This window comes from Erinaceus europaeus, chromosome 2 (assembly GCF_950295315.1).
Source record: "Erinaceus europaeus chromosome 2, mEriEur2.1, whole genome shotgun sequence".
Taxonomy (NCBI): domain Eukaryota; kingdom Metazoa; phylum Chordata; class Mammalia; order Eulipotyphla; family Erinaceidae; genus Erinaceus; species Erinaceus europaeus.
Window position 1 is genome coordinate 34,182,303 of NC_080163.1, and position 13,715 is coordinate 34,196,017.

At 41.8% G+C, this 13,715-nt stretch overlaps 1 protein-coding gene across 2 annotated transcripts in view; it reads left to right on the forward strand.

The window, feature by feature from the left end:
* The first annotated feature begins 475 nt into the window (after positions 1–475).
* LYRM7 (LYR motif containing 7) overlaps positions 476–13,715 on the forward strand; it is a 31,839-nt gene continuing 18,599 nt past the window's right edge. For both annotated transcript variants that reach the window (XM_016192312.2, XM_060177696.1), the window contains exon 1: positions 476–764. In XM_016192312.2, coding sequence (XP_016047798.1) covers positions 747–764 — 18 coding nt within the window. In that variant the 5' untranslated portion in view covers positions 476–746. The remainder of the gene's footprint in view (positions 765–13,715) is intronic.

Sequence of the window (13,715 nt, forward strand, 5' to 3'; positions counted from 1 at the left end):
CTGTATTACTCAATCGTGGAAAAAAAACCAACAGGTGTAGTGGATTCATGAGCCCCAGCAATAACTCTGGAGGGCAAAAAAGAGCAAGGAATAAGACAAAATGAATAGGCAGGGTATATAGAAAATAAATGTAGTATTTCATTTCAGGTACAGGAATTGGTATTCCAGATCTCTATATCCTAGTCTTGTGATGCAGAAGTCTTTCATTTTCTGGGGAAATTAAAACAAAATTGAATAGCACTTTTGGTAGTAAGCATTCCAATGGATGTCCGCTGTTAGGACTTGGCTTTCGTTTACACGGTTTTGGTCACATCGCAGTCGCACAGGGGGTACGCTTAAATAAGGATTCTTGAATAAATGCCCCACCCCGCCCCGCCCCCACCATCCCTGAGCAAGAGCGAAAGAGACAGGTGTCAAAAACACGCCCCACCGCCGCTGAAAAGACCGGAAGTGACTCTGCCCCTAACTAATGTGGCGCCCTGGAAATTTCCGTTTTCCTTTCGCCACGAATAGGATTCTGAAGATTCTCGCGGTTTTATCAGACGGCTGCTATTTAACTTTCTCCTCCGGGGACGGGTTCTCTCTGCGGGAGGCGGGGCTATGAAGCAGAGACTGCATCGTGATTGGTTACGGCGCTCCAGGAACGTGGCTACGGAAAGTTGGACAATCCACTCCGGCGGTGATTGGTTGCTGATCGGCGCGGCGACTCGAGGGCTGTAGAGGCGGCTGCGTCGGCGTAGAGAGCCATGGGTCAGGCAGCCAAGGTGACAGGGCCGGAGAAGGGGTTGGTTGTGATGCTGACCGGGAGGGAAAGAGCATGTCTTTTGCAGAGATTATGTGTCACTGGGGTTCAGGCTTCTTCATAGAGGAGGTGGCCTGGGGAGGCCAGTCATCAACCTCTTAAGGAAATTCAAGGGTTTGTGTAGGTGCAAAGGAGAGAGACACCAAAGATTCCTGCTGCTTATTCTACCCAGTTGCCAGGTACTTAGTTGTGACGAAAGGCTATTATTTGAGTTCGGGCCCCGTTTTTTTCTCAGAGGAGCCCGTTGTCACTTTTTTGAAAAGGACTCGATTCACCCTAAGCAGTTCTGCCCAGAGCCTTCCGATGAAGTATAAGATTTAGTCAAGTAGCCATCAAAAGGTGTTACAGATCTAATAAAAGCTAAGGAAACTGAGTCCCAGTAAAATAACACTGACAGACCAGAGACTAAGGAGACCTGAGTGCTGTGGATGAGCTAGGGAGGTGATTTCCCTGCCCTGGTCACGACCCTGACGACCTGGCCTAATTCCTGCAGTATTTTTTGGACGGTGCATCAGCGGTGAAGCAGTGCTGCAGGTCTCTGTATCTCTCTTTCTCCTATATCCCCACTGTCTCTCTTAGTTCCCCTCTGTTCTGTCAAAGAAATTTAAAAAAGGAAGGGGGTAACGCAGCGGGTTAAGCAAAGCGCAAGGACTGGCCTAAGGATCCCGGTTCGAGCCCCCAGCTCCCCACCTGCAGGGGAGTCGCTTCACAGGCAGTGAAGCAGGTCTGCAGGTGTCTGTCTTTCTCTCCTCCTCTCTCTCTTCCCCTCCACTCTCCATTTCTCTGTCCTATCCAACAATGACGACATCAACAACAATAACTTCAACAATAAAACAACAAGGGCAACAAAAGGGAAAATAAGTAAATATAAAAATTAAAAATATTTCCCCCAATAAAGAAATAAAAATAATAATAAAAAAATATTTAAAGGGAGTCAGGCGGTAGCGCAGCAGGTTAAGCGCAGGTGGCCTAAAGCGCAAGGACCGGTGTAAGGATCCTGGTTCGAGCCCCTGGCTCCCCTCCTTAGGGAAGTGGCTTCACAAGCGGTGAAGCAGGTCTGCAGGTGTCTTCAAATGAGTGTGCCACTTCCCCCCCCCCCCCCCCCGCAACACTTAACGAAGCCTGCTATGTATAGAAAACACTTCTGTGAAATATGGAGACTACAAATGTGACCAAGAAACCTTTGAAAAAGCCTGGGACAGCAGCAGATAAACATTTCATTAGCATACAGTGTACTAAGTGCCTACTGCTGTCTATGTACTCAGTGGGGATATGTAACCCAGATTTAGAAGAAATAAGTAATGATTGCTTAGAGTAAAACTTAGTTCAGAAATGATGCCATACGTCCTTAAAATAGCTCATTATCAAGAAATTGGAGAGAAAATACTAATTTGTCCAAGGTTACAATAAGTGGTAGTGTCAGACTCAAACTGATCTGGTTGTTATAAGTCCACTTTTCATATATGCTGTCTAGACTTGTCCAGTCAGTTCAAGTAAATGAGATGGGCCAGCAAGATACTTCATTTGGGTAGTGAACTTGCTTTATTTACCATGGACACAACCCCAGTTCTAACCTGCCCCTTTCTGCCCTGAGGGATGTGAACTTCAGTGCTATGGCCTCTCTATCTCTCTCTCTCTCTCTCTCTCCCTCCCTCCCCCTCTCGCTCTCACTTTTCCTAGCTGTCTCTGGCTTTCCATCTGAAAAAATTTTTCCTGATACAGTGAAGTGCCAGCCACAAAAAAAAAAAAAAAAAAAAAAAATTAAGTAAATGAGGAAAAGAAGACCTAACAAATTTTAATAAAAGTTTTTTTTTTCCTAGAGTTACTTGATCAAATTATTTTTCTTTATTATTATTGGCTAGGGAAGGAGAGAGACAGAGACATAGAGAGAGAGACTTGCAGCCCTGCTTCATCACTGGTGAAACTTTCCCCTGCAGGTGGGGACTAAGGCTTGAACCTGTGTCTTTGCACACTGTAATGTGTATGCTAACCAGGTATGCCACCGCTTGGCCCCTTGATGTAATTTTTATTAAAATGAACTGCTTCCATTCCAATATACTTTTAGCTTCTACAGTTCCAAGGCAATAATGATTGTTTGTTTTCCTTATACTAACTCTTAAATTAGGGATGCCAGTTGAACGAATGAAATCACATTCCTTTCTTTGTCCCCTAAATAACATGTAAAACAACTGGCTCTTTCTTCTTACTCTCATGCAACTTGTCTTTTACCACTCTTGTGACATTACACTTGGGTTTATGTTCTCTCACCTTTAAGTCACTTTTCTACCAACAATATCTTTAATGTAATTCTTCACTTTTACTGTCAAACAAAATTCCTTTCCCCATTATACATTACTCAATTCCAAAGCCACTTTTACATTTTTAAGTACTTGTTACATCAGCACTCCGCTTCCTAGTTCTAAAATCTGTATTAGGTTTGTATGACTGCTCTAACAAAATACTGCAAAGGAGGTGGTTTAAAAAAAAAACAAAAGAGATATTTATTGTCTCACAGTTCAGTTCTGAACACTGGAAGTCTGAAATCAAGAAGCCATACTTAATTTGAAACTGGGTAGAATCTGGTCCTAAGTTTTGATAGTGGCTGTGAATCCTTGGTATAACTTGACTTGCTATTACATCTCTTCAATCTCTTTGTCCTTCATGTAGTGTTCTTCCCTCATATGTCTCTGTCTTCACATGATATTTTTCTTCTTATAAGGACACCAGTTATTGGAGTAGGGTCCATTCTAATGGCCTTATTCTAACTTGGTTACTCCAACAAACTGCTTCCAAATAGTTACTAGGAATTAGGACTTCAGTGTTATCTTTTGGGGAGATGTGGGGGGCACTGTTCAAGCCATAGCAGTGCAGATATATTTTTTCCTTTTTATTAATCATTTAACAGAGTTTTACACAATTATAATATTTTAGGTGTATAATTTCACAATCATATATGGTCAGAATAAGTTACCACACTGTCCACCAACATTCTGTCCCATCCCTCCTCTCCCATAACTATAATTCTTTCTCACAGAGTCCAAGAGACAGTTTGATTGCCATCATTTTGCAATTTCAATTGATATTCCACAAAAGAGGAAACCATCTGGTATTTGTTCTTTTTTTTCTTATATTTATTTTTATTTATTTATTCCCTTTTGTTGCCCTTGTTGTTTTATTGTTGTAGTTATTATTGTTGTCATTGTTGTTGGATAGGACAGAGAGAAATGGAGAGAGGAGGGGAAGACAGAGAGAGGGAGAGAAAGATAGACACCTGCAGACCTGTTTCACCGCTTGTGAAGCGACACCCCTGCAGGTGGGGAGCCAGGGCTTGAACCAGGATCCTTATGCCGGTCCTTGTGCTTAGTGCCACCTGTGCTTAACCCGCTGCGCTACAGCCCGACTTCCCTGGTATTTGTTCTTTACCTCTTATTTAACTTAGTTCATAATCACCTCCAGCCTCATCCATTTTGTTCCAAATGATACAAGAGAATGCTTTTTTTTTTTTTTTAATTTTTTAACCAGAGCAGTGGTCAGCTCTGGCTTATGGTGGTATTGAGAATTGAACCTGTGACCTGTGAGCCTCAGACATGAAAGTCTTTTGCATAACCATTACACTTTACTCCCTGGCCTCAGAATATATTACATTTTATTTACCCATTTATAATGAATTAGTCATTTGTATTACTTCTACCCTTTTTTTTGGGCAACTGTGAGTTATAGTAGTGAGAACATTCTTGGAGAAGTTTTTATTTAGGCATGTTTTCAGTTCTCATATATGTAGGTGTGGAATTGCTATTTCACATGGTAACTGTTTAAATTTTTGAACAAGTGCCAAATTGTTTTTCCAAAGCAGCTGAACCATTTCCATTCCCACAAACAATATGTAAAGTGTTCCAATTTTTCCACATCCTTGCCAACATTTGATATTGACAATCTTTCTGACTATAGCCATCCCACTGGAGTGAGGTAGTATTACACTGAAGTTTAGAATTTCCAAACAGCAAATTATGTTGAACATTTTTTTAATTTAGTGAGAGAAACAGGAAGAGAGAAAGAAAGGAAGGAAGAAAGACCAAAAGAGTGAAAGAAAGAAAGACCAGAGCACTGCTCCACTCTGGTTTATGGTAGTGCTGGGCATTGAATCTCAGAGCCTCAGGCAGGCATAAAAGTCTTTTGCATCATCATTGTTCTGTCTCCCCAGCCCAGCAGAGCCTCTTTTCATGGCCTTATCTCTCTTTAATCTATCTTTGGGAAAATGTCTATTTAAATCCTTTGCCTATACTTATTTACCTGAGGCACTGTTCAGCTTTGGCTTGTGGTATGGGTATTGAACCTGAAACTCTGGACCCTCAGGCATGAAAGTCTTTTTGCGTAGCCATTTTGCTATCTCCTTCACCTGCCCCCCTTTTTTCTTTTTCTTTCTTTCTTTCTTTCTTTCTTTCTTTCTTTCTTTCTTTCTTTCTTTCTTTCTTTCTTCTCTCCAGAGCACTGCTCAGGCCTATAGTGCTTCAGAGGATTCAGTCTGAAACTTTGGAACCTCAGACTGGAAAGCTTTATTACATAACCCATATACCTTTCTTTTCTTCTCTCCTTGAGATTTTTTTTTTTAAAGATGAGATCACTGTTCAGTTCTGCCTATTTTTAGTGGTGCTAGAAATTGAATCTGGAACTTAAGTCATGCAGCTTCTGTGTGCTATTTCTGCATATCTCCCTAGCTCAGGTTTTTTTAATGTTTGAGTCGTAAAAGTTGCCTATTGGTTCTAAATATTAGACCATTATCAGATATAGGATCTGCAGATATTTTCTCTGGTGTTTTGTCTCTCCCTTTCTCTTTTTAAATATTTTTTCAGGCTTTACAATAAAATTTCTAGGGGGCAGAAATGTAACTCATCTGTAGTGCACATGCCTATGTATGAAGCCCTGGGTTTGACTCCAGCAGCCCCCTAAAAACTTTTTTTAAATCCCTCCTCTTTTTTAAAAAAAATATTTATTTACATTTCTGTTTCCCTTTTGTTGCCCTTGTTTTCTATTGTTGTAGTTATTATTGTTGTTGATATTGTCGTTGTTAGATAGGACAGAGAGAAATGGAGAGAGGAGGGGAAGACAGAGAGGAGGAGAGAAAGACACCTGCAGACCTGCTTCACCACCTGTGAAGCTACTCCCCTGTAGGTGGGGAGCTCTGGGGGCTTGAACCAGGATCCTTACGCCATCCTTGGGCTTTCCACCACCTGCACTTAACCCACTGTGCTACCACGACTCCCTTTTTTTTTTTTTAACTGCTTTATTTGGTAGGCCAGAGAGAGATTGAGAGGGCAAAGATAGCAATGGAGAGAGAGAGAGACCTGCAGACCTGCTTCACCACTTGTGAAGCATCCTCTTAGTAAGTGGGCAGCAGGTGCTTGAATCCAGGTAACATGCGCACTCAACCAGGTGTGCCACTGCTCAGCCCCTAAAACATTTCCTTTTCATTACTGGAGCGTCACTGCTCCAGGCTGACATTTTAAGACAGAAAAACTGAGAGACAGGCAGAGAGAAAGATACCACAGCACTAAAGCTTCCCCCAGTGAAGTAGGGACCTGGTGTAAGCCTGGGTCATGCCCATCACAAAGCAAGAACTTCCAAACAAAGCCTCCAAATGAAGCTGTTTGTTTGTTTTTTAGCTTTTACTAAAACAACAGATTTTATAGGTATAGTAAATGTGAAATTTAAGAAATCAAATAATGTAGGGCCAGACAGTGACACACCAGGTTGAGTGCCCAGGTTACTATGCATAAGAACCTGGGTTAAAACCCCATGTCTTGACCTGCAGGAGAAAAGATTCATAAATGGTGAAGCAGTGCTGCAAGTGTCTCTTTTTTTGCTTTTTTGTTTTTCATGTTATTGGGAGGTTAATGATAGACAGTGCAGTTGTGAGTGCATGAGTATCATGTCTCATCTCTGAGTGAAAGCACTCTCACCCAAAATGTAGGTCCTTTTACATCATCCTACATCAAGCCCCCAAGGTTTTCTCCACTTCTTCCTCCACTAATTTCTCCCTAGTTCTTTGGTGCAATATACCACAGATAGTCCAAGTTTTATTTTGTGTTTTCCCTCTCTGTCTTTATTTCTTAATTTCCATATGTAAGTGGGGATCATTCAGTATTTGTCTTTCTGGTTTGTTGGCTTATCTCACTTAGCATGATGTCTTCAACATTTTCAGTAGCTGAGTAGTATTTCATAGTGGATATATACCACAGTGTGTTTAGCCACTGATCTGTTGTTGGGCATCTGGGTTGTTTCCAATTTTTGACTATTACAAATTGTGCTGCTATAAACATAGGTGTACATAGATCTCTTCTGATCTGTGTTCTTATTTCCTTTGGTAAATCCCCAGGAGAGAAATTGCTGAATCAAAGGGTAGGTCCATTTTTAGAGTTCTGAGAAATCTCCAGACTGTTCAGGGACTTGTTGGCGGCATGGTAATACAATTCTTTATTGATGCAGGAGCGCTCCAGAGTCGGGTGTGAGCACAGTGGGTTAGGCCACATGGCACCAAACCGCAATGGCTGCCTCTTGCTCTGCACACCAGCCCTTCTCCAGGTCGGGACGCAGGAGAGAAAAGAGAAATGAGGAAGAGAGAGAAACCAGAAACAGAAGTGGGCTTTATAGGGTAAAAACCAGAAGTGGCAAGTCGGAAATGGAAATGGCTAGGAAAGGTGGTTGAGAGAGGCAAAAGGTATGCTGGGAAGGTGGAAGTGTCCTTAGCAACTGTTGCGATGGTTTTAACTGGTGGGGATCTTTCAGGCAAAACAGTGATTATGTAAATAGACCATAGGGTCAGCAATGGAGGATGGAGTAGGGGGGGTGCCCAACATGGACCAATTTACATCCCCACCAGCAGTGCAAAAGTTTCCCTTTTTCCCCATATACTCACCAACATTTGTTGTTTATGTTCTTTCTAACATATGATATTCCTTTTCATTTTTTTTTCTTAATTGCCACCAGGGTTATTGTGGGGGCTCAGTACCAGCACTACAGATCCACCACTCCTGGCAACCATTTATTTCTTTTTTTTTTTAAATCTATTTTTTAATAGGTAGGACAGAGATAAATTGAGAGAGGAGGGGGAGAGAGAAAGGGGGAGAGAAAGATAGATATCTGCAGACCTGCTTTACTGCTCAGCATTCTCTTTACAGGTGGAGACCTGAATACAGGTCTTTGAGCTTAGTAATATATGTGTTTAACCATATGACATTCTCACAGGTGTAAAGTGGTATCTCATTTTTACAGCATTTTTCTTCCTCTTTACCCCTCACCTTTCAGTTTCCATCTCTGTCAAAATTAGTTAATTAAAAAATCAGTGGTGTATAACTATACATTGTAATCCTACAATTTTGTAACCCATTGTAATCACAAAACTGAAATAAATAGTGTTATAGAGAAATCAGTATCTCGTTCCTTCTATTGATACATATTCCAATTCTGCTCTCTAAAGAGAAGTTTTTAATCACTTAAACTATTTATTCCAATATATCTGTTTCCTTTTTAATATTTTATTTATTTTAATGAGGTATATGTCTGTGTGTATATGAAGGGGGGAGAGACACACCAGAGAGCACTGCTCAGCTCTGGCCTATGGTGATGCTGGGGATTGAACCTGGGACCTCAGCCTCGCATAACTATTATGCACTCTCTCCCATATGAGACAGTTAGAGAGTTTCTCTTGAGAGAGAAACTAAGTCTGTAAAATGAATAGAAAGGAAACACAAGATTCCAGTTGTATCCAGTAGCTCTAGAAGACTCTAGGGTTTGCAAAGGTTGGTGGAAACTAGGATGCAAGATTTTGTGGAGGCTTAAAAGTTACTTGAAATTGGCATACATTTTGAGAAATGCATTAGTAGGTAATTTTATCAGTGTGCAAATGCCTTAGGGAGTGATTACACAAATCTAGGTGGTATAACTTAGTATATACCTTGACTATAAGGTGCAGTCTGTTGGAACTAGTGCTCTTCCACTGAACAAAATTTTATTAAGTCATACAGAGGTATACTAAGAAAATTATTACAATTAGAAAAGGGGAAATTTACTGCTACTTAGCAGTTGAGCTTCCCTTCCCTCCAGGAGCTCAACGCCAACACTACAAATCCATTGCTCCTGGTGGCCCTGTTTTTCCTTTTTCCATTTGATTCTACTGGACAGAGAGAAATTGGGAGGGGAGGGGAGGATGAAATAGAGAGGTAGAGAGAAAAAGATACCTGCCGACCTGCTTCACCACTTGTGGAGTGTCCCCATTGCAGGTGGGTATATAAGGTAGGCTTTTTTTTCCTTTCAGAATCTGAAGACATTATTCCATGTCTTATCCCATTGATGCTGTTTACAAGTCAGGTGCCATTCTGACTTTCTGTCCTCTACGTGTAAATTCTTTTTCTCTTGAGATTTTCCTTCTTGTAAGTACTGCACTGAGCTTACATTGTAATGTGCTATGAAATGAGTTTAATATGGTCACTTGGTGGAGCCCTTTCAAGTCTAGTAATTAATATACCTCTCTTGGACCAATTTTCTTGATTCATTGCCTCTTTTCATTTCTCCTCTATTCTCTGTTATCTCTTGTTGGTGACCCTGTTGTTATAACTGATAGGTTATATTACTATTAGGTTAATTATTCTCTTGGGTCAGGGAGATAGTTCAGCATGTTAGAGCATTACTTACTTACTTGCCTGAGTTCCTTAAGTGCTCAGTTCCTTCTCTCTTTCTATGCCTCTCATCTCTTTATATGTCTCTTTGAGTGTGTCATAAAAATAAATCTTAATAAAATAAACTGTCATATATATTGCTTCCAGGGTTATTGCTGGGGTTCCGAAATACAAATCCACTGTTCCTGGAGAAATTGAGAGAAGAGGGGGAGAGAGAGGGAAAGAGGGGAGTCAGGCGGTAGCACAGCGGGTTAAGTGCATGTGGCACAAAGGGCAAGTACCAACGTAAGGATCCCGGTTCAAGCCCCCAGCTCCCCTTCTATGGGGAGTCTCTTCACAAGTGGTGAAGCAGGTCTGTAGGTGTCTTATCTTTGTCTCCCCCTCCTCTCTCCATTTCTCTCTGTCCTATCCAACAACAACGACATCAATAATAACTACAACAATAAAACAACAAGGGCAACAAAAGGGAATAAATATTTGGGGGCCCGGTAGTACCGCATTGGGTTAAGCGCACGTGGCCTGAAGCTCAAGGACCGCATAAGGATCTCGCCCCTGGTTCCTCACCTGCAGGGGCGGTCGCTTCACAGGCGGTGAAGCAGGTCTGCAGGGGTCTGTCTTTCTCTCCCCCTCTTTGTCTTCCCCCCTCTCTCCATTTCTCTCTGTCCTATCCAACAACAACAACATCAATAACAACAACAACTACAACAACAATAAAAATAAAGAAAAGAAAAAAGAGGGAGAGAGACACCTGTAGACCTGCTTTGCTGCTTGTGAAGCATGCCCCCTGACAGTAGGGAGCTGGGGGCTCAAACCCGGATTCTTAGCAGGTCCTTGATCTTAGTACTATGTGCTCAACTGGGTGCACCACCGCCCGGCTCCCTCCCTCCTCAATTTTATCATCCAGGCTCCTTTTCTCAAACTTTACTGTCACTTAGGTGATAGCTGGAAGCTTTAGGATTTTTGAATCCTTTTTTTTTAAATTTTTTAAAATATTTATTTACTTATTCCCTTTTGTTGCCCTTGTTTTATTATTGTTGTTGTTGATGTCATCGTTGTTGGGTAGGACAGAGAGAAATGGAGAGAGGAGGGGAAAACAGAGAGGAGGAGAGAAAGAGAGACACTTGTAGACCTGCTTCACCGCTTGTGAAGTGACTCCCCTGCAAGTGGGGAGCCAGGGGCCGGAACCGTGATCCTTATGCCTGTTGGTCCTTGAGCTTTGTGCCACCTGCGCTTAACCCACTGCGCTACTGCCAGACTCCCTGAATTCTCCTTCTTAAACTAATTTTTTGGTGTTTATTTGTTTTCAATAATGTGTATCTGAAATGTGCTGCGCAGTGGAGAAGAGAGAGAGGAGATCCGGAGCGAAGAGGGAACACAAATCTTTATTTGCGCTGGCACCTCAGAGTTGGGTGAGAGAGAAGCAAGTTGGGCCACGTGGAGGTAGCAAAAGTGGCCGCCTCACGCAGTAACCTTTCCTGCTTCTAAACACTGAAGGTGTGGAAGAAGGAGGGCTTTTATGGGAGTAGCTCTAGCGAGAATGGGAAGGGGAAGGAGTAACCAAAGCACTTCAACTATGGCGGGGAAATAGACAATGCCCTGATGGCACAACATGGCGGAACAGACGCTCGGAGAATGTCCCAACTCTCGCAGGAACTAGCAACATGGCAGATGTGACTGCATCTGCACAATTTCCCAGCACTGAAGAAGTTTAGTTTTCGTTTTGCTCTATTTCTATATTTTCTGTTCCTTACTTCCTGTTTCTGTTTTGGTGTCTGCCTTTGATGTTTAGGTTTTCTGATGTATGTAGAATGCTTAGAATAGTGACTTGCTTACAGTATATACTCAATGTCGTTATCTGATGGAGGATAAGAAAGGAAGGAATGTTGGCAGAGTGGTTAATCATTGTAAGTAGTTCCCAGGCCAATTCCCCAGCACCACTCACTGTAATCCAGCACTGAGCAGTGCTCTGGTCTTTCTTTCTGTATCTGTCTTTTAGGAAAATAAAAAATATTAAAAATAAGTAAATTTTTAAAGAGAGAAAGCAATGCTGGGGATAATAAACACCTTTCTGGACTTGAGCACCATGTAGTGGCCTCAGACTATCATTAAAACATCTTTACTTCCCCCAATAGAGAAATTAAAAAAAGAATTTAAAGTCTTTACAATTTGTCTTCTACCAAAATGCCCAACTCTTTTCTCTCCCTTTTTCTTTCTTCTTTTTTTTTTTTTTTTTTACCAGATCACTACTCAGCTCTGGCTTATGGTGGTGCAAGGGATTGAACCTGGGACTCTGGAGCCTCAGGCATGAGAATCTCTTTGCATAACCATTATGCTATCTACCCATGCCCAGCTCCCTTTTTATTTTATTATGTTTATTTAGTTATAGGTGTCAGAGATTGAGCTCAGGGCCTCAAACATTTAAATTCTTTGTACTTAGGGAGAGATAGTGTAGGATTGTATTTGGGGGGAATTTACCAGCTGAGTTTGTTACCCCACACATTTAAAAGCTTGCCACGCATAATCTCAACAAAGAATTGAGAGAGCATGATTTTCAGGAATTTTAAACTTTATTCAAGAAAATTGAGAACATTCACATTAGGCCAAGAGCGAGAGAAAGAGAAAGACAAAAGAGAAGAGTCCCTTCTACTCACATCTTGCCTGGTACTCACCTAAGCAGAGAGAAGAGTGGAGAGAGGGAGAGAGAGAAGAGAGGGGGGAGGGGGGAGAGGGGAGGAGGAGGGAGGGGAGAGGAGAAAGTCTGAGGAAAGAGCACCAAACCCTCAGAAGACTTACTCACATGATGACCTTCCTGGGCTCAGCTAGGCAGTGAGCAAGAAGCAATGCCCACAGGTCTAGCTTATAACACCCAAGCCCCACCTTCATCTCTCTAAGCCACACCTACCACCACTCTCACATTCTGCAGCAATCCTTCCCCCAGGCACACAGGTGGCCTGGAGAACATATGTTCCCGTGTAGTGCAGTAGTGTCTGTGTCTGTGCCTGTGTCTCTGTCTTTGTCTCCCCTCCTCCGCCCCCAGGTACTTCCTGTCACTTCTGCCCTCAACTGAATCACTCTACCACTCTACCATAGAACTTCCCTAAAGGTTCCAGCCCCCAGCTCCCCACCTGCAGGGGAGTCACAGGGGTGAAGCAGGTCTGCAGGTGTCTCTCTTTCACTCCCCCTCTCTATCTTCCCCTCCTCTCTCCATTTCTCTCTGTCCTATCTAACAGTGATGACATCGATAACAACAGTAATAACTACAACAACAATAAAAAAAACAAGGGCAACAAAAGAGAAAATAAATAAAATAAAATAAAAAGAACTTCCCTAAAGATTTTCATGGTGCTCCCATGTGGTGCCTAGCTTAAACCAAGAGCAACCTACACAGTAAGGCATGTGTTACACCTGCTGAGCTTTCTGGGTTCTTACCATTTTTAAAACAGTTTTAGAATACTTATAAGTCTCAACATTCTATAGATTTATTTTAATTATTTATTAATAAGGGAAGTAAAGAACCAGATCATCACTTTGACACAAGTGATCCCAGGGATCAAACTCTGGACCTCAAGCTTAAGAATACAGTGCTTTGCGATAGCGCAGCGGGTTAAGCGCAGGTGGTGCAAAGCGCAAGGATTGGCGTAAGGATCCTGGTTCGAGCTCCGGCTCTGCAGCTGCAGGGGAGTCACTTCACAGGCGGTGAAGCAGGTCTTCAGGTGTCTTTTTTTCTCCCTCTCTGTCTTCCCCTCCTCTCTCCATTTCTCTCTGTCCTATCCAACAATGACATCAATAATAACTACAACAATAAAAAACAACAAGGAAAACAAAAGGGAATAAATAAATATTTAGAAGAATCCAGTGCTTTATCTACTGTGTCACCTTTTAGAACCCTCTACTTCTATTTTGAGAAATTTTAATTAAATTGTCCAAAATTGTCTTCCTTCTGAGAAGTTCACACATGAGTTTGATAGGAGAAAGATAAAAAGCATATATATATGAAAATGCATGCCAAACTGAGGAAGTTGGTTACTTTGACAGACTGACTATGCACAGGGGTACATTTTTCGGGGAAATGTTTTGTTTCTGTTTTTTTTTAAATATTTATTTTATTTATTTATTCCCTTTGTTGCCCTTGTTGTTTTATTGTTGTAGTTATTATTGTTGTTGTCATTGTTGGATAGGACAGAGAGAAATGGAGAGAGGAGGGGAAGACAGAGAGGAGGAGAGAAAGATAGACACCTGCA